This window comes from Gobio gobio (assembly GCF_949357685.1).
Source record: "Gobio gobio genome assembly, chromosome: 1".
NCBI lineage: Eukaryota > Metazoa > Chordata > Actinopteri > Cypriniformes > Gobionidae > Gobio > Gobio gobio.
In genome coordinates this window covers 71,670,196-71,691,171 of record NC_137097.1, presented here as the reverse complement: position 1 = coordinate 71,691,171, position 20,976 = coordinate 71,670,196, and the positions used below count along the sequence as shown (strand labels likewise).

Sequence of the window (20,976 nt, the reverse complement as noted above, 5' to 3'; positions counted from 1 at the left end):
ATGACAAATATCGGCCAAAACCAATATGGTAGTCGATATATTGTGCATCCTAGTGCACCGATATGAACATTTTGGCCACTAACCGATAATTCATTATGATTGAAAGCCGATAACCGATATATTGGCTGATAAACTGTATTTTCCTTTTTTGAAGTGATTTGAATCATATTTCAAGCAATTCAAAACCATCACGGCGAACAGTGTGCATCTGAAGTGTCTCAGCTCAAGGAAATAATCCAATATTTATCGGCTTTAAAATATCGGCCACATTTTCTTATCAGGCCGATAACGATAACATTAAAAATGACAAATATTGGCCAAAACCGATATGGTAGCCGATATATTGTGCATCCTAGTGCACCGATATGAAAATTTTGGTCGATAACCGATAATTCATTATGATTGAAAGCCGATAACCGATATATATTGCCTGATAAACTGTATTTTCCTTTTTTTGAAGTGATTTTAATCATATTTCAAGCAATTCCAAACCATCATGGCGAACAGTGCACATCTGAAGTGTCTCAGCTCAAGGAAATAATCCAATATTTATCGGCTTTAATATATCGGCCAAATTTTCTTATTGTTACATTAAAAAAGTTGACATTATAGGACCCCTTTAATGGTAAAAGACAGTGAAAAAGAATAGGTCTAATTGGACATTCCATGTAATTTTACTTATTTACAGATTTTGGAAATTAAAAAGAACATGTCATTGTATAATTTACACTGAAAAACCATAAATTGACATTCCCAGAATTCTATGTGTGACATTCGCACTTCACAGTTGATGGTTTTTCTTTGAAATAACTGGTAACATTTTAGTTTAGAGTCCAATTTTCACTATTAACTAGTTGCATGCATATTACTAGGATATTCTTGGAAAAGTAATTTCTACTACTTATATGATTATTAGAACCAAAGAAAGTGCCAGATTTTTTTTTAATAAATGTTTATTCAGGTAAAAAAGGTTGGCCCAGGTCGGACCATCAGTTCTCATGGCCAGCTATCTCAAATGTGGCTAGATCCAGCAGACCCGGAGGCCATCTTCCTCACATGAGGAGCCTGAAATGGCGTCTTAACTGTGTCAATGTCAGCGTATTCGCTCTGCCTCACGGTCCACATCTCTGAGCGCGCCAGAGACAGATAGAAAGAAAGAGAGAGAGAAGTGTGACTTTGGAAGGAGGTATAATTAGTCTTTCCCTTCCAGGAGAAGGCCTTTTTTAACAGAAGTTCTTCTCACGTGGGGGCGACCTGGTTTCAGTGGCCCAGTTGGCTGTAAGGCTCTGAGCTCAACTCTACCGTTACACCTTTTTCAGCTCAAACACTGCAGGATTGTGACACTTTCAGGCCTGTACGGCCTGGCTACATTCATGTACTCCAGTGGGCTCTTTTACTGTACCGTTTACTTTTACTGCGCTCTTTGTAGGTTATTGCTGTACAATCTTGGAATAAAAGTTTCAGTGGGGTTTCTTTAGGGTTCTCAATGCCAAAATAGTTCTACATAATGAGACATGTTTTAAAGGGATACTTCAGCGATTAGCATTAAGCTTTGTATCAGTAGAAACCCGGTAGTATATTCGAATGACCGTGCTTCCCTCCCTCATGTCCCCCTGAGACGAGAGATTCCTGTATTTTGTGTCTGAAAAAAAAATCAAAAATCGTCATTTAGCTTCATCAGAGGCTTTTTAGGCCAGAGGCTATAGAGACTACAGCCAGTAGTTGGAGCTAGTTCCACCCATAGGGGGTGGGATCTCACTCACAGAATGTACATATAGTGTCAGCCATCACTTTTTTTTATTAAGCTAAGCTAACAGACTCTTGCTCTGTGGAGAATAGGGATGTGACGGTGAGGAAATTTTCCCACCGGTTAATCGATAACACCGATAAAACTGGTAACATCGCCGGGAGTTTTTCAAATTGCTAATTTTAAACCGAAAGTAAAATGCGCACGGCCGCTCGGGCATTCATAACGGAGAGGTGTGGAGTAGAGTCCTGCAACGGGTCGGGTACCCGCATTAAAGTGGCTAAAACGGGTGGATTGTGACATTCCTAAAATTCAGGGGTGAGGATGCGGGCGGATAATTAACTCCTTGGGGGCGGGTAGTAGCGCGGATGAAAAATATGTGCAATATTTGTATGTCTAAATTACCATTACACATACGCAATATGATATCGCACATACGATATGACATTTGACCCATCACGTCACCACCACTGCGACAGTGCGACTGTTGTTGATGCTTCTCGTAGCCTAGTTAGAGCGAGCTTTAAAGGAGTAGCTATGGATGAAGTAAAAGTAAATTTGGCGAGTGAAGTATATAAAATTGTTGACAACGAGTCTTTAAAGGCAAAATCGGATGTGTGGAGAAAAGTGTGGTGTAATATGAGATCAGGAAAATAACCTCATAATCGGCTTTGCGGCTTGCAAAAAAAAAAGTTTTGGCGTTTGATAGCCGGAAGCTGGGCATGTCTTCCATAGCCTATTTAGGTGCCGATGGTAGGCTACTTGAATGGCGCAAAACAAAGTGCACTTTAGCCTGTTTCATTAGCCCATTCATGACGCTGTTGTGATGTGCAAGATAAAAAATAAAGCACTTTAATTGGAATGATTTTAGGGCACGGATCGGGTAACGGGCCAAATATTAACTGGGCGGGTGCGGATTTAATTTTGATATTATCACAGGTGACGGGTCTGATCTGGTGCTGAACTTTGCGAGGACGGGCAGGGGCGGGTCTCCAAAAATGGACCTGTGCAGGACTCTGGTGTGGAGCAAAGCGAGTGTTTTCAATGAATTCCTATGAAAGTTAAGCTTCCATAGGCATGAACTGAAAACGCACCAGACTGGACACACACCGTGAATGACAGTGCGGCCGTGCTCATTTTACTTTCGGTTTAGAATTAGCGCCAATTCTGGGGCGAGTTGCTTGAATTGTGGGTTCATTAGCCTATTATTCTTAATGAAAAACACAACAACAAAACGGTACAATGACAAACTCATTTAAATAGGCGCATTTAGCTTTGAAACCAAATCTTCCGCGATCATCTTGTCTGTCAGCTCTTCGCTCTCGTGATGAATGAAATCTTACTCTTGTTGCGTTTGTGCTGCGACTCTCGTTCGGCTCACACTGTATTGAGCAGACACATTCAGTTTTCTGTTCTCTAACTGAACTAAATTATTTTATTGCTATAAAAAAGAAGGTGGGGTGGTGCCGGGTGGGCAAGTGATGTAACCGGTAGGCGTGGCTTGGGAGTGGCCTTGTAGGGCAGCGAAGCAAGTGCATTCTGGGAGTTGTTGTCTTTCATCCACCTGAGCCAAAAATACATTTTCTGTCTTTTCTCAGTCTAGAAGGCACCAACTTCTAAAATAATTTCACATTTCTACTACTGATAAGAAGACATGCACATAAACCATGATTTAAATAATTTACAGAATAAATCCCTTGATGCGCAACAAAAAACTTTGCCTCAACAGAGGATGTGATTGGATAACTGGATTGAACAGCAGACCAATCACATTGCACAGAATCTCAAATGTTGGTTTGGTCGTTCTGAAATGCCTGAGCCAAAGTCTGTCATCAGAATGATTTGGTTTAATTCTCTCCCAGAAGCGTCTCACGCAATTGCGTTCCCAAAGCACCGAACGCAAGAGAACATGACAGCGTTTATTGTGTGTAGACACATTTATGATGTGCAGCCAAATTTATGATGTACTCTCCAGAAAAGAGCCACAAAGGCTTCCTCGATTGCAGCAACTTCCATTTTTATAACATATATTTTGCACCAATTTCCCAGGAAGTAACGATTTTGTTCTCTTGGACACATGAGATGGAAACACTGCTTTATTCGTGAATGTTTTATGCGATATATTCAAAGTTAAATTCGATTTAGATGCTATCATAGGCAAGAGTTTCAGCCTATCAAAGATGAAAACAGGTTCGATAAAGAACAAGCATTTGTGGCACAATGTTGATAACCACAAACCATTAATTTTAGACTCATCCCTATATCAAAATATATAAATCAAAAATCATTGTGGTTACAGTAACGCACTCACAATGAAAGTGAAAGAAATGAATGCAGAAGTATAACCAAAAGACTAGTGTGATAGAATCTTTTCTGCGTTCAATTATTCATAATGAAAAGCTGTTAAACACCAGTAAGTTTCACGTGTCATACAAAACCTAAAACGGATGATCTTGACAACTTTACAGAATTTTATTTTATTTTTTTAAATCACTAAATAATCATGATAAACACTTTAAAATATAGATCACATGTCTGCTTAGAAACCATCAAAAGTGAATTTTCCACAAATGCTTTTTTCATAAATCACAATCTTTACACAGGATATATGCATTGTGAGAAATGCAGGTGATACTTTGCCACACATTCAACTTTCCCTCTCTCGGCAGATCCTCATCAAAAGACATTCAATTGTCTGGAGTTAATATATGCAAGACGATGCTAACGGTAATTTGGGCCTGAGTGCTAGCCTGTTTGCTCTAAAGACACATCCAAACACCAGCGTGAGTTAATTACATCCTCACAAAACACCCTGATGCAGCCTCTGGGGACACAGAAGCACCATTTCTGAACAAATCAAGGCCAATTTCCCTCATTCCATCACCTGAATTGGGTTGAATGGTGAAACATATGGCGGCTTTAGAGACCTGGTGTCGCTAAAGCGGGAATTAGACACTTTAATTGCACACTCACTCAAACACACTCTCGTACTCATCCAAACTCTGGTTGCGTGTTTAAAATGCAAGTTAAATGAGCAATGATTGAAGTTGGGATGCATTCGAGGTCCAAAATGTACTTTCGCCACACTTTCCAATGGCGAGTGAAACGGCACAATTACATTTTCCTGCATTAATGAATTGCGCTTTTATTGTTTAATGCAAATTCATGTTCCAGTTGCACTTCCTTTTGACAAATTTTTCAGCTTAAATAAATTACTTATACTATCAAGAAAATGCAACACGTTCTTACTCCCAACTCGTCACATATTGGCGTTTGGTCAGGACCCATCTGTGACACTTTTTTAACAAGTATTACACATTAAAATCAAAATCATTTACTCTGAACATGAACAGCTGTATTTTTATTACCTAATATTACTGAATAAATACTGTATCGCATGTATTGCTCATAGTTAATTATACATTAATGTTAAATGAAACCTTCTTGTAAAGTGTTACCCTTAAAAACAATGTTTTGCCTGAAGGAGACAAATATACATGGTTGATAAAATAAAATAAAATAAAATAAAATAAAAAGATAATTGTCTAGTAACCTTTTGTTGAGTGACATTAACCAATTTAGCAAACAGACAAAGCTTTATCCACTAAAACATTTATTCAGTTTAAATTTAATTTGTCAGGGGCTTTGGTTCACAAGTCAAAAAAGAAGAGAAAAACCCACACAAATCGCTTTTCATTCATTCATTCATTCATTCATTCATTCATTCATTCATTCATTCATTCATTCATTCATTCATTCATTCATTCATTCATTCATTCATTCATTGTGTCTGTTAAACAACAATAAAGTACTCTCTAAAAAATGCTGGGTTAAAAACAACCCAAGTTGGGTTGAAAATGGACTAACCCAGCAATTGGGTTGTTTTAAGCAAATATTTAACCCAACCACTGGGTTAAAACGACCCATTCACTGGGTTAAAACAACCCAATTGCTGGGTTAGTCCATTTTCAACTCAACTTGGGTTGTTTTTAACCCAGCATTTTTTAGAGTGTAAATACTAAAGCTGCAAGATATAACCGCAAAGGAAATAAATGATGGTCATATTTTAACAAGGTATTGTAATATAGGAAACCGTTCGGCACGCCCATTACTCCAAGCTGCAGTTACCCCTGTCTCCTTTTTTACTCCATTAGCATAATTTTCCGACGCGAAGGGTGCTCCATTGATTTCAATGAGAAACCTTTGGCGTCATACACAGAAAGTGTTGGGCATGGTTATGATTTTGCCATTATGACATGATATTTAGTTTTACGCTATTTAGACATGTTTTGACGTATAACTCAACCCCATCCCATCCCTAAACCTACCCATTTTTGTGGTATATGATATAAAACACAGGATCTAACAGGCAGATACGACTACAGGCACAACTTGTTCAAAAAGTACAAATATTCCAAGTGTCCCGAGGCCAAGCGATTGATCTGGGTGAAGAAAATCCCCAAAAGCATTCACCGTCTCCATCCGCCGAAGATCATGCACACATTAAAATTTCACAAATTGCCGCCCAAAGAAACGTTACGTCAGCTTTGATTGTAAAATGTCATTGGCTCTCGTGTGTCTCGTGACCAATTGCGTCATGTTAAAGAGTCGGGTGTATCTTTTGAATGAGATATGAGTGTGTGTGTGTGTGCGTTCACGAGCAGCGGGATCATCATTTCAGCGATTAAAACTTTAAGATCAACTCTGTTCTTTACATGAAGATATTGTATTATTTCAGAATACTTGGAATGCAACACGAGTTTATACTGTTTTTGGTCAGTTTTTGCAATAAATAACTGTGACTGTGCTTTTATTTGCCTGTTACGTGTTTATAGTGTTTAGAAGTGTGTAGGTTTAGGGTAGGAGTGGGGTTAGTTGCTCCAAAATATAAAAGTAGCATATAAATATTCATAAAATCATGTCTGCTTTTACAAATGCAAATAATTAAATGCGTCTTTATCTGACACATTGGGCAAAAAACTGAAATCACCGGAGCACCTGCACGTCAAAAAGTGACGCCAAGGGGTCCTGACCAAGCGTCGATATGTTGGAAAACAAAAACAACCAATACAGTTCTATTACTTTAACAATCTAATTGATGTTATTTATTCAAACGAAGTAGATTTCTCATCAAGTTAGTATTTTTGAACATTTTTTTCTTAAGATTTCTAAGAAAACTAAGAATGCAGTAACAAATTTCAAATTTATACACATTTTATTTGTTAAATGATGTTTAGCTGTTTTAATAGTCACCTTTTTTCATGACGCGGGTGTCATGATGTTTTTTTATCAAGCTGATTTCTAAATCCATCACAGATCATGTTTTCAGGTCATTTCAAGTTTGATTGTGATATGTGGCATGACAAAGCAGTGATATCAAGTGAGTGAGTTGTTTACTTACTTTTCATCAGTTTTCACATTAACAACAGTATTTATTAGATCCACTGATTTGTGGATGCAGAACTTGCCAGAAAACGAGAGGCGGGATTTATCGTGACCATTGTATTAGGCAAAATACTGCGTGATGGAAGCACTGCCTCCACTCATGTGACTTTTCCCCATTTATTCTTAAAGAGGCCATATTATATCAGTTTTTGAGGTCTACTAGAATAGGTTTTCATGCTTGAATGTTCAAAAAAGCACATTATTTTTCACATATTTGACATTGTTGCAGCACCTATATTCTCAGTCTGTCAGTAACACTGTTTAGTTCCCGTCTCTATGAAGCCCCTCCTTCTGAAAAGCACAATCTGCTCTGATTGGTCGGCTCGATCGGTGTGTTGTGATTGGTCAGCCGCTTCAAGTCAGTTTGGGAAATGACACGCCCCTTACCATGACTAAATTTCAACTACTAGCTAACTCAACCAGGCCCGTCCCTTTATTTTGCACATGCCTTGGGTGGGAATTATTTAAATGAGGTGTTCGTTTCCGGAAGAAAACTCAAGACTACAACGGAGGCGTTTCAGGGAGTTCAATAACTCCCTTTGGAGGGACTTGGTAACTTTGCAGACCTTTTTCCATGCTCAAACAGCAACATTACACAGTAAACAGAAGTTGAAAATGTAAAATGCATAATAGGTCTCCTTTAATTACCCCCTCCAAACCTACAGGGGCAGCTTTAGGGGGTCTGTTAAAAGTCAATCGTTTCAGGGGAGGCATGAGAGATGCTTCCCACTGTAGTACACTTTGTAATGTCATATTCTGTAATATTTGCGTTGTCTTACTTTTGTACTGTGAATAATTTTTTTGAGGAGACAATGACGCCTCGGAGGAAACAAGCCCTGGCCAAATGGGTCAATCAAAAGTCAAGTTTATTTCCACAGTATTCTTTTTAAAGCCCTGAAATCGAGAACAACGGTGACAAAGTGGTCTGTCTGGGTAAAAAGTCCTTCTCTTACGTCAGCGTGTGCTCGGATTGCATCGGAGCGTGTTCTCGAGGAGACTGATCAATAAGAGGCACTCGGATCACCCGCGGAGGCTTTCAAAACACGGCCTCTCTGTCTCGCTGAAGGTCACCAGTGAATCTGCATGTGCCGAATACAGCTGCCACCTCTTTTAACCTCTTCCACCTCTCAGCTGCAGCTCACAGAGACCTCAGATGCCCCGCGGCGCTGGGAAATGATTTAAAACTCATCTTTCATGGAGGTTTTTTTTTGCCACTGAGCTGCGTTGTTAATCTTGTGTTCCACTCAAACTGCTAATGTACGGCTGTCAGGTTATTGAGCATAAAGCTTATGCCATCAACGTCATCGGCAAACCAGCTCCAGGCAATCTGATTGGCTGGAGTAAAAACTAGTGCTTTCCATTGGATACAATAGGCATGTTTGAGTTTTCCCCGTTGTCCGCGCCGGCCGAGCCATGACGTGAGGGTTTAAAACGCTCTAAGGTCAGAACTGAATCATTATACGCTTATAGAGCTCAGGAAGTCATTTTGTGCTGAGTGGAGAGTGTGAAAACCAACTAAAGTCTCTTCAACAACTGCTAAAGCGGATGGAGAGGCTTCACTCCGGCCTTCTGGCACTGTTGCATTAGCTGCCATGTTTCCAGAGGAGTTCTTTAAAAATGACAGTTTGGTTGTCATCTACGCTCTTGTCAAAAACTGTATGTATATTGCAAGATTATGTAAATGCTAAGAATATGATTTTGCTGAATATCATGGGTCCTGTTTACACCTGGTATTGAAGGGTTAGTTGACATAAAAATGAAAATTCTTTCATTAATTACTCACCCTCATGTTGTTCCAAACCTGTAAGACATTTAAATTTATGCATTTTGGCCACTTGAATTGCATTCAAGGTTCACATTTTACATTTTGTCAGTTCTTGCTTTCCCTGGGAATCGAACCCATGACCTTAGCGTTGCTAGCACCCCGCTCTAATGTATGAGCTACAGGAACGACCTTTGTTCATCTGTTCATAGAAAGCTATTTAATTACCACTTTTAAGGCCCAGAAAGGCAGTAAAAACTAAAATAGTCCATGTGACTCCAGTGGTTCAACCTTAATTTTACGAAGTGACGAGAAATTGTTGAATAAAGTCTTTATTTTTGTTTGTTTTTTGAGCACAAAAAATATTCTTGTCACTTCATAAAATTAAGGTTGAACCACTGTAGTCACATGGACTATTTTAACAATGTCTTCCTACTTTTCTGGGCCTTGAAAGTGTTCATTACATTGCTGTCTATAGAGGGGTCAGAGAGCTCTCGGGTTTCATCTTCATTTGTGTTCAGAAGATGAACGAAGATCCTACGGGTTTGGAACGACATGAGTGATTAATGACAGAATTTACATTGGGTGAACTAACCCTTTAAGATGCGTTTTGGTTGATCAGATCACAATTTTTCAGTTCCAGTTTGTTCTGGATATGAAGTTGGATCACAAAGAGTTGGTATTAATCCATATTTAAAAATCTTTTGCTTTTGTGCAAATCCTGTGTTTTACTGACCCTCATTTTCAAAGCAGCCCAGTGTACATAGATTCACACAAACATGTTCTGAAAACATTCAGTAAACATGATGGAAGGACCTAAATAGAACCAAAAGATAACATTCTAGGTTGGTCCCATAAAAGGTCCTGCAAACATTATGGGAATGTAGTGTAGAGACCTAAACATTCCCAGAACATCCTGAATGTCCTCCAAATAACATATCCCAACCCTTAAAAGAATGGGTCTCAGAATGTATTAGGAACCTTACAAGGTGACGCCTTTGACACCGAAAGGGATATTCTGAAAAGATTCTGGGAACATTAAATTTCCAATTAAAATATGGTACCTTAAACATTCCAAGGAAGTCCTGAATGTTCCATGAAAGTCCCCCAAATCACGTCCCCCAATCTTTTAAAGAACTCCATATCATGACGTCTCAGAACGTTCTGGGAACATCAAATTTCCAAATATAATATAGTACCCTAAACATTCAGAGAACGTCCTGAATGTTCCATGAAGGTCCGCCAAATTACATCCCCCAACCCTTTAAAGAACTCGACATCATGACCATCTCGGAACATTCTGGGAATGTTACTAGGTGAAGTCCTTGACACTAGTGGGGACGTTCTGAGAACGTTCTGGGAACATCAAATTTCCAAATAAAATATTGTTCCCTAAACGTTCCGAGCACATCCTGAATGTTCTGGGAAGGTCTGCCAAATAACGTCCCCCAACCCTTTAAAGAGTTCCACATTATGACCTTCTCGGAACATTCTGGGAATGTTACTAGGCGACGTCCTTGACACCAGCGGGGAGGTTCTGAGAATATAACATTTCCAAATAAAATATGGTCCCCTAAACGTTCCGAGAACATCCTGAATGTTCCATGAAGGTCCGCCAAATAACGTTCCTCAACCCTTTAAAGAGTTCCACATCACGACCTTCTCGGAACATTCTGGGAATGTTACTAGGCGACGTCCTTGACACCAGCGGTTCTGAGAATATCACATTTCCAAATAAAATATGGTCCCCTAAACGCTCTGAAAACTTCCTGAATGTTCTGTGAAGGTCTGCCAAATAACGTTCCTCAACCCTTTAAAGAGTTCCACATCATGATTGTCTCAGAACATTCTGCGAATGTTACTAGGTGATGTCCTTGACACTAGTGGGGGTTTTCTGAGAACGTTCTGGGAACATCAAATTTCCAAATGAAATATGGTCCCCTAAACGTTCCGAGAACGTCCCCCAGGTCCGCCAAATAAAGTCCCCCAACCCTTTAAAGAACTCCACATCATGACCATTAGGCGATGTCCTTGTTCTAAGAATGTTCTAGGAACATACAATACAACATACATGTAGTGGGGCATCCATAGACCCTCCACTGAAAGAAATCAGGACAGAAGTGTTTGAAAGTGGACAAAAGAGATGGATTAAAACACCAGGTGTAAACAGGAATGTGTCTCCCTCCTCTAATTATGATCCGATCGACCAAAACACATTTTAATACCAGGTGTAAACAGGGCCACATATTCACTCATTAGGTCTAAACTCTCATTCATTACTTTTTAGCCAAGTCATCTACATTCTGTCTTATTTCCTGACTGGTAAATTTCTCAAGGACTTTTCTTGATTCTGATGTTTTCTCCCAGAGGCTGTTGATTCCCTGGCCATTTCAGCAGGTGTCTAAAGCAGCACAGCACCATCAATATTTAAACAAAGAGAGACAACACACTGAGACACAGCAGGGGTTTCTGGGTAGCTGAGAGATGGAGAGTCGTCACACAGGGATGAAGCGATCGGACATGACTGCAATCACATTCCTTATAATGCCATCACCACCAGACAATTAGATGGCATTATGATCAAAGCAACTTCTCAATACGTCACTCACTGTAATAAGAATGAGAGAAGACAGTTGAAAGAGATGCAGGCTCTTTGATGACTCTGTTGATTCAACAAATATGTTTGTGTTTAAGACGAAGAGAAACACTCTTGGCTCATGTAGCAAGCAATCTCATGACGAAATTTTCACTCAAGAATGAAATGAAATATTAAATTAAGATTGTTTCTAGGGTGTTGTAAAGTTTAAAGATTCCTGATTATATTTTTTAAGAGATTTTATATATATATAGATATACTTACTATTGATTTAGGGGTTAAATAAGATCTGTTTTGTGAGATTCGCCCAAGTAAAGCTTGGAAAAATATAATAATGCAACACAATAGTTGCCCTCTTTCTCAGCATAAATGAGTCAAATTTAGCTCAAATTACAACCCATTATCTATTTGCGCTAATCCATCTCTTACCCAGTATGAGGTCATTACAATACTTTAGTCATCACTATGTCATCAGCCTCCAGTATAACCCTAATTTATAAGGTCAAACCACAAACTGCTCTTTATACATGAACGCCATAGTCTTTGTGATCAATTCATTAATGAATCAGCCAGAGAGGAGAGAGACAAATCTCGTCCCTCATTGACCGAGGTCTCATCTCTAGTCCTACACAGACGATTTCCTCAGAGAACCCGCATTTCATGTGCCTTTGCTCTTCACACACACAAAACACACACAGTACATCAAGAGCTTTCCAGCCCTGAGCTGTTTTACTACACATCTGAGGGGCTGGGTAAAAGCACTCATCACATATTTAACTGTATCTTGGTGCAAATTACCACCCTCTGCACACAGTCTAAATGAAGTAGAGCAGTTTCGAAGGGCGTAAATGTTAAAACAAACGTCCTGGAACATTGTGTACTCTACTGTTGTACGCAACTTCACTGGTGTCTCTGTGAGACACTGTGAGCAGCAGGTACGGTTTGTCAAGCAATGACAGAAAACAAGACCTTCTGAGAATTGTTTAGTATTGCTTTTAATACACATTTTATACTCTGTGTACCTTGTAAGAGTAGCGCTTGTTCTGACATTCATATATAAATGCTCAAGATGTCTAAATGTAAAATTCTATTTAGTATGCAATTGATGAATACGTGATTGACTGAATGACTGACTGACTGATTGATTGATTTAAATAGTGACCTCTAAGGATGTCTTAGGATTGACAATCTGAGTAATCTTGCTGTCTGTCGCCATTTGTTAGTTCAGTGTAACGCGTCACAGACAAATTAATTGCTGAATTTATTTAGGTGCACGGGTGGGAACTATCAAAATGGCAAGCAAGGCTGAAAATGCAGACAATATGCTAATGTTGCGTATTGAAGTCACAACGAAACGGCTTTCGATTCGTTTACTTGACTAAGATTCGACTCTTAAGCCGGGTGCACACTGTGCAATTTATAATAGTCCTTTACGATTGTTCCATGTCACACTGTAAGATCGAAGTTGTCATTAATGTTAGACTGTACGATAGTCAAGGTGCGCTAAAAATGGATGCACGCAAGAAAACTTGCCCGGAGTTTTATATCATCAATCAATGACATGTTCGTGACAGTGAGCTGCATTAAACGCCAGATTTAAATGGTGGCTACAAAGAAATCTCTAGCCCTCATTTTGGTCATGGTTTGTCTTGAAAAACGAGGATATTTGACGGTCGTCGTAGGAGAAGGCACACGCCAAATCTTCTGACACTGCCAGAATTTCGTTGGAGGTCAAATTTGATCACATCAGCTGTCAAACTAACGATCAAATACTTCAGATTTTAGCCTAAGATCAGAGGAATATTTTAGTATTTGCAAAAATTTGTCTCAGACGGTTAAATCGTGGTCAAAATCGCACAGTGTGCACCCGGCTTTACTTTTGCATTTTCAGATTTAAAACTTTGCAGGATGTTTTAATTCGCTCAGAGGTATGTTACTACAAGTCACTTCAAAAATCCATAATAGGGGGCACTTTAAGCAGATACATGCGTATTTCAATCATGACAAACTCTCTGAATAGTTTTAGCATGTTATTGAACATGGCAATGCTAATGTACTTGGTCTAATGTATTTGGTCTTGAGGAGTAGATCTGCTAAACTGCTGCTGTTGCAGAGCAAGTATAGGTTCACTACTGCTAATAGATACATAGAGACACTGCCATGAGCATGTAAGATCTGCTGCATACAGAGACATACATGAATCCCGTAGCAGATCTAGGCAGGTGGAGCTGGGGAGGTGGAGGGGTTCAGAGGAACTCTAATAGCTACAGCAAACATTAAAGCAGAATATTTAAATGTAGAGCAAGCAATCTCATTGGCTGCGGGATCAGCAGAAGCCAATCAGCTTGTGCCATGAGGTAATGGAATGTAAAGGACCATCAGCGCCCTCTAGAGCTTCATGTCTGAATTAGATATAGTTCTTAAATATATATATATTTTAATTATTTACTATTGTTTATTTTGAATAATATCAACATTTATTATATAATATAATATATTAATATATGTATTTATATATTTTGAAATCACACGGGTTTGGAAAAACGAGTAAATAACAACAGACTGCTCATTTTAAGTATGCTGCTCACAAGGGTCAAGCAGCTGTACAGGATGTCAGTCTGTCTTCACGAATCTAATAAGTCTCATTGTGAGGACCAGCCAAACTCTTATCAGGCTGTCTGAGCTTGACTCATATTTGGTACATGCATCAGCTCGATAAGAACAGAGCAATGTGCCACATTTAATACTCTCAACAGCTCTGCACAGCTTCCGTGGCGGAGTGACTGGCTAAAACGGCTATGATGTCAGCGCTACGTCGTTATTAATATTGTAATAGAATTCATTGTTCTCGGCTAGCATTGTCTGAACATTTTTACATAAATCTAATAAATAAAAAACACAGATAAAACATACCTTGCTCTCTGAAATGTCTCCTCCTTTTTGACAATGACCAATCACAGCACTATAAATCTGTCTTATTGACAAACTGCACCATAAAGACCTAGTTCCCCCTCTACTACGACAGTTTCCAGTTGACCTCCATATCTCAAGACTAATGAAATCCAGAATCAATCCCTCCTAGACGCAGATGAGTCCTAGATTTAATACAGTATGCAATTAACTATTAATATTCCATCTTAACCCAGAACCCGGCGTTTAATTTGTGATCAAGACCACAAAGCTTTCACTCACGCTCTAGTTTAGGTACTGTACGATGTGTTACAACTCTAGGTCTCATTCATTTCTCATTTCCTCATTCAGTCTCATGCATTACAAATGACAAAATCACTCTTATTCGATATGTAGTCAGTGCTCTTTAAACTGTTTTGGTGTATAACACTCCTTAAGGTTGTGTGAATACATTGACCTGAAATGCTAATGAGAATCAAGCATAGTCTAAAGGGGTTGTCCCTATTCTCTTAATGAGTGATGGGTGTGTTTTAGGCGTAACATTCAATAAACCAATCAGAATCTCATCTCCCATTCCCTTTAAAAGCTAGTTGCACTCACGCCATGGCGGATTCGCTATTTACAGGGTGGAATTTGCGAGCGGAAAGACTGAACTTTTCGCCAGAGAGGAATCCTTTTATTTTTAATATTTAAAAATGTTTGTGCTGCTGCACGTCCCTGTGTGTATGTGTGTGTGTGTGTGTAATAAGCAGAGTGTACTTATGTTGTGCACCACCTATAGGCGCATATTACTAACACACCCTTTAAATAACACAAAAAATACTGCGCTATTGACTTCAATGGCGCAGTCGTTTTCAGTTGCCTCAAAATAGCAACACACCAACAATGCGCCTGAACACACCTGGTTTTCAGACCAGCACACCCATGGGGCGAAAAGATGGGCGCGAGTGCATTTGCTATTTAAACAACGTGATGTGACACTGGACGTTAAATGATAACTGTTGCACTGAAACTAGCAAAAAACACTTGTGTCGCGCCGTGTGTATGATAGGGCCCAATGTGTTGACTGCAATTTCATTATATGTTTCAATTTTGAGAATGTAATTGGAAGCTAATGGGCTTAGTCATTTAGCAAACACGTTAATCCAAAGTGACAAACAGCAGGGGTTCAGTCTTTCTTGAGTATCCTGAGGCACAATGGTGAAATTAATCAACCCTTCCTTTGACTAACATAGGTGGTTATCCACATCCACATGGTTATCCTAAATACCTTACGTAGAACTTTCATATGCACTTAACATACTTAAAGGGACAGTATGACATTCTGAAGAACATTGGGGTCCAACCAGAAATGGACCCCATTGACTTCTATTGTACCAAAAACACTGAAAGATTTGTTTGAAATTTGGATAAAATCAGAAATGCATACAGGTTTGGTACAACATTGGTAAGTGAGTGAATGATGACTGAAAATAAAATTTTGGGTGAACTATCCCTTTAAAATACCAATAATTTTTTTTAAAAATTCAATTCAATTCAATTCAATTCAATAAACTTTAGTGTTCCCAATGGGGAAATTTGTCTTGGACTCTGGTGCCCACGCACACAAACAATGATTGAAGACATAATACACACAAAAATTTTACAAACTTTGGTTACCAGCCCTGCATTCCTAAAAATTTAGGATCCAAAAGGGGAGTTGCCATGGAAGAACCATTTTTCTTTCTCAAATAACCTTTCAGTTAACAGCCCATAAAAGAACCATTGTTTTTTTTCTTGAGCCAGGCTTAAGGTCCTTTCACACTGGACGCGATTTTGACGCGCGAATAATTCACGCAATGGTTTTATTTTTTGAGCAACTGTTTGTGTAACGAGTGCTTCCACACTGAACGCGAATGTGCTGCGGCGAAAAAACAATGTTAATTTTTTTCGTTTCAATGTCGATTTTTTAAAACTCTCGCAACGACAGAAAAGGCTTCAACCAATCACATACAAGGAAACAAAGGTCACGAAATGTCCAGTTGACGTCATTAGCTATTCAATCAACATTAACCTTTGCCAGGTATCGCATTTCTCATGAGATTACAGCTGTACAGATGCAGCTGTGTTTGCCCACTGTAGCCTATAGACAACGATAAAACTCGTTCTTTCTAAACCTAATTGTGTCCACGACTATGGAAAGTGAATGTGTAAAAACACAGCAGCTCCAGATCGACTGATTCCCTTAAGTGTCTCATCAGATGCGGTGCTACTGTCTCTGGAGGAGCTCCTCAAATTGTCCCATGGACATTTGAAAGTAAGTGCGGAACCGGCCATGATAAAGCTTTAGCTCCTGTACAAGATTAGCACACTCCCCTTCAGACTCTCTGTTCTTTAAGACTGGGTGCACCCAAAACTTTATTTTCGGTCTTTTAAATAAAAGGACGTCTTAACTGAATGATGAAGTGTCCGTGTTTTCTCAGCTGTCGCCGCAAATGTTTTGGAAAGTTGGAGCTCTGAAACGTCACAGACGTTGCAAATTCGTGTCGCGGCTGATGTGAATGGTTTTGACGCGAACTATTCGCACACAAAATATTTGCTTTTCCGCTTTGCTTTTTTTGTTACGCATCCGGTGTGAAAGGGCCTTTAGACTACAGGAGTTTCAGGCGATTAATGCCAGATATTTTTCAGTAAAAAATTAATTGCGTCCTGGGCATTGGTTGGTTCCGATGTTCGGCCCAGATTATCTGGTAATGCGAGGCGTTTAAAGATCAAATCTTAAACCTCCCGATCTGTTCGCGGACACATCGGGGCCACCGCGACAATATCAAAAGGTTTGATATTTAGGATTTTAAATCGGGACGACTTCCATAACAGCCAATGAGAGACAAGTCTACAAGGAGATGGAAGTTACCAACTTTTGAAATGGCGACTGCGAAACAACAAGCAGCCGTACGGGTCCAGTGGATAAGAAATGCGGCAACAACATGACTGCCTTTATAATATAATATAATGTAATGTCTACCGCAAGTTGCCGCGACTCAGTGTCCATTTTGTTTACATCCGCTCTTCCCCGTGAGATCACGTGAGGTGCATGATCAATCTCAAGAATATCTAGTAGTGTGCGATGCACCATGATTTTCAGAGCTTGTGTGCAGGTTTGAGATTTGACAGAACATCAGTGAAGATTTAAAAACTCCTCTAGTCTGAGCCCAGCTTTAGTGTGAAGAACATTTGAAAAACTTCATAAGAACCTTTTGTGGAATGGAAATGTTTAATTGATGTTAAAGCGTCACCATAGATGCCAATCAAGAACCTTTCACACTTAAAAAATGCTGGGTTGAAAATGGACTAACCCAGTAATTGGGTTGTTTTAAAGCTACACTGTGTGATATTTTCCCCCATCTAGCGGTGAACTTGTATATGACCATCCAGTGAATATTAGTTTCTGTTCCTCTCAATTCCGATTTTTTTTTAACTCCTACGGTGGCCGGTTTAGTCCAAGATTAACATGGCTTCCAGTTCGACCTCGTCCACATTCGACACGGTGCCATCGAGTGTTAAAACGCGAAAGGCGAAGCTTGAATTTACGGGTATGTCCCTCTTTGGCTGATGTACTTTCAAGATGGAGGGGCAACATGGCGACCCGCATTCGAACCCCTCACCCGTATGTATTTTCAATGGCATATTATAAACTTACGAGAATACAATATTACTTGAAAGAAGTAAATATACATTAATGAGCACATATATTTTTGAAAGAACTAAGTGTTTTTAGCTAAGAATAAACTAAAAAAGTTACACAGTGTAGCTTTAAGCAAACATTTAACGACCCATAACGATTAAAACGACCCATTCACTGGGTTAAAACAACCCCATTGTTGGGTAAAAACAACCCATTCACTGGGTTAAAACAACCCAATTGCCCATTTTCAACCCAACTTGGGTTGTTTTTAACCCAGAGTGTTATTTTTTTCAGAGTGTTAACACCCCTTAACCATCGACACTTCTCACTGGTGATGCTTTAACCCAAAGTTTGCAGAGTAAGTACGTTTCCTTAGACTTACCTGTGGACATTCATCTCTTGAGGTGGTCTGGTGGCTTTATCATAGGCCACTTTGGCAGAAATCCCCAGGATAATAATGAGGGTGATGACCCCGCAGGTGATGTAGACGGTGGTGTTGGTCTGGTCCAGCGCGGGGTCGTACGTGTCCCCTGTGGGTGCGGGTGAGGGCGGCTGGGTTTTGATCCGTCGGGCGTGTTGTAGTTGGTACAGATTCTCTGATCCACTCGTTTGGCTTTCACGGGGCAGCAGAAGCGCAGGAAGCAGCTCCCGCAGCAGTAACGGTGGTCGGTGTTATTGCAGGCGAACTCTTTGTCGAACTGACCACTTACGTCGTAGTAGCCTAGACAGGTGTCATGATCGCCGATGATGGGCGCCTGGACTTGTGTGATCCGCCGGGTTGCCACCGTTGGAGCAACGGTGCTGTTGACTTCCTTCACTTTCGGGGGTCTCTTTGGAGGGGGTTTGCTCCTCTTGGTCGTGGATGCGCTTAGGACGCACAACGGGTCTAGATAGACCAACAGAAGCAGGAGATGTCGTATCCCCATGGCTTCAAAGTGGCGATTTGTGTTTCTCCTCGTTTTATGATTTCTTCAAACCGACACTGACCCGCTTGTCATGCGCTTTTGCGGCTCCTCCATTCTCCATCTCATTTCGACGGTCCTCCTCCCTAAGACTCGCGCACTTTAAGGCATACGCGCTTACAGAGTCAAACCAACAACTGCGCAATGCCCATTTCACGTTGAGTGAATCGGTTCTCAAACTTGAAATCTACTTGCTCAAGACTGACTACATTATGTTAATCTGAAAAATAAAATACGAGAGGGAAAACGATTAACAAACACAACCAGGACAGTTTCTCTTACTACAGCTGTGGTCTTCAATTTGTTCAGCTGGAGCTCACACCAAATGAGCAGATGATCTGAATCAGGTGTGTTAAATAAGGAAGACGTACAAAATGTGCAAAGCAGTGAATTGAAAACAACTGCACTACGGTCTACATGATTTCAGCACCACGGACAGAACACATTTAGTTCAGTTTCAACACGTGAAGACTGTCAACGCTTACAAAGAATAGTGAACTCATGCTGAGTAAAAGATACAAATATTTAAAGAAATCAAAATTCCTTTACAAAGATTTAGAGTTTACACATTCACATGTAAGAATAAAGACATTTAAAAGTAAATTAATTAATTATTAATTACCTTAATTAAACAAAACGATGCAGACACAATGAAAGGAATACATTTCTGTGTAAAAGAAAGAAAAAAAACATGATTGAAATGATTAAAGCTATTTATTTTCCCTTCCCATTAACACTGTACAAATATTCCCTAAACATGTGCAATATGGTAACATATATTCAAATATTATTTAACATGACTGAATCAATCTGACTACGTTGGGTGACATCAACAAAAAAAAATATTTTAAAAGCCAGGTCGGTTAGATATAGCTGCACAATTTTCACTTTTACAGTGTAGTAAACCGAATACATACTCACAAATTAAATTACAATCTGCTCATGTTACGTCTGACATTCCACATTCATTCATGAAGAAGCTAAAAAGTGGATTTAACTATGCAAAAACGGACAGAACTTACACATCTAGTGCGCTCGACTCCGGGATGTCCGTCACTGCGCCTCCGAACCGAACAGAGCTGAGAGAGAGAGAGAGAGATGCTCCTCCGCTCCGGTCAGACCCGCCTCCATCTCTCTCTCTCTCTCTCTCTCTCTCTCTCTCTCTCTCTCTCTCTCTCTCTCTCTCTCTCTCTCTCTCTCTCTCTCTGAGTCGGTGTACTTCTACACGTCACCGGCAATTCAGGTAATTACAAACGCGTCTCGGGTAAACGCACGCCTGCTCATACCTGAAGGCTTCCCATAACAACATACAACAACTGCATTAGTAACATGGACAGCCTTTGAACACACAAGACATGTTCGTGGATCAACATTCATGTGAGGAAAACATACGTTTCTTAAAACTGCATTACACCTCAGAACTGTAGCCTACTTTTGATTACCGATACAGCTTCAGTGCAATCTATGGTTTTGAAATTATTACCAGGCAGTATTTAGAGGTGTTTTCTCGGCCTCTTTCTATATTTTTAATCGATAAAATCTTCAGGTTTCTCGTTCGAACACAATCCGTTGGGTCAAATTTTTATAAAGTCATAATAATGGGATTAAACGAAGACGGCCGTTAAACGAAGACGGCCGATATGACCGTTATTTTTTGAATTCTGCAAACGCGCGAATATCAGAGGAATGGCCGAAATCAATTGACCCTTTTCACTGACTGTGATGACGTGTTTTAATCGTAAAAACTCCAAAGTTTATATATATTAATTTAAAAAGTATGTACATTTATAACAGTATACTTTGTATTATATTACCTTAAAATTACAAGAAACGTTGAGTGAAGGTGTTTCTAAAACAGCGGCTTTGACATATTTCTCACTTCCGACTGCT

General features: G+C 39.6%; 1 protein-coding gene across 1 annotated transcript in view; it reads right to left on the bottom strand.

Annotated features, from left to right (window-relative positions):
• Positions 1 to 19,050, bottom strand: part of LOC307124268 (shisa family member 6) — a gene marked incomplete at both ends in the record, with an annotated part of 155,717 nt that extends 136,667 nt beyond the window's left edge. Inside the window, 2 exon segments of the mRNA XM_079813314.1 lie at positions 18,507 to 18,690; positions 18,693 to 19,050. Coding sequence (XP_079669440.1) covers positions 18,507 to 18,690; positions 18,693 to 19,050 — 542 coding nt within the window.
• Between the last annotated feature and the right edge of the window lie 1,926 nt (positions 19,051 to 20,976).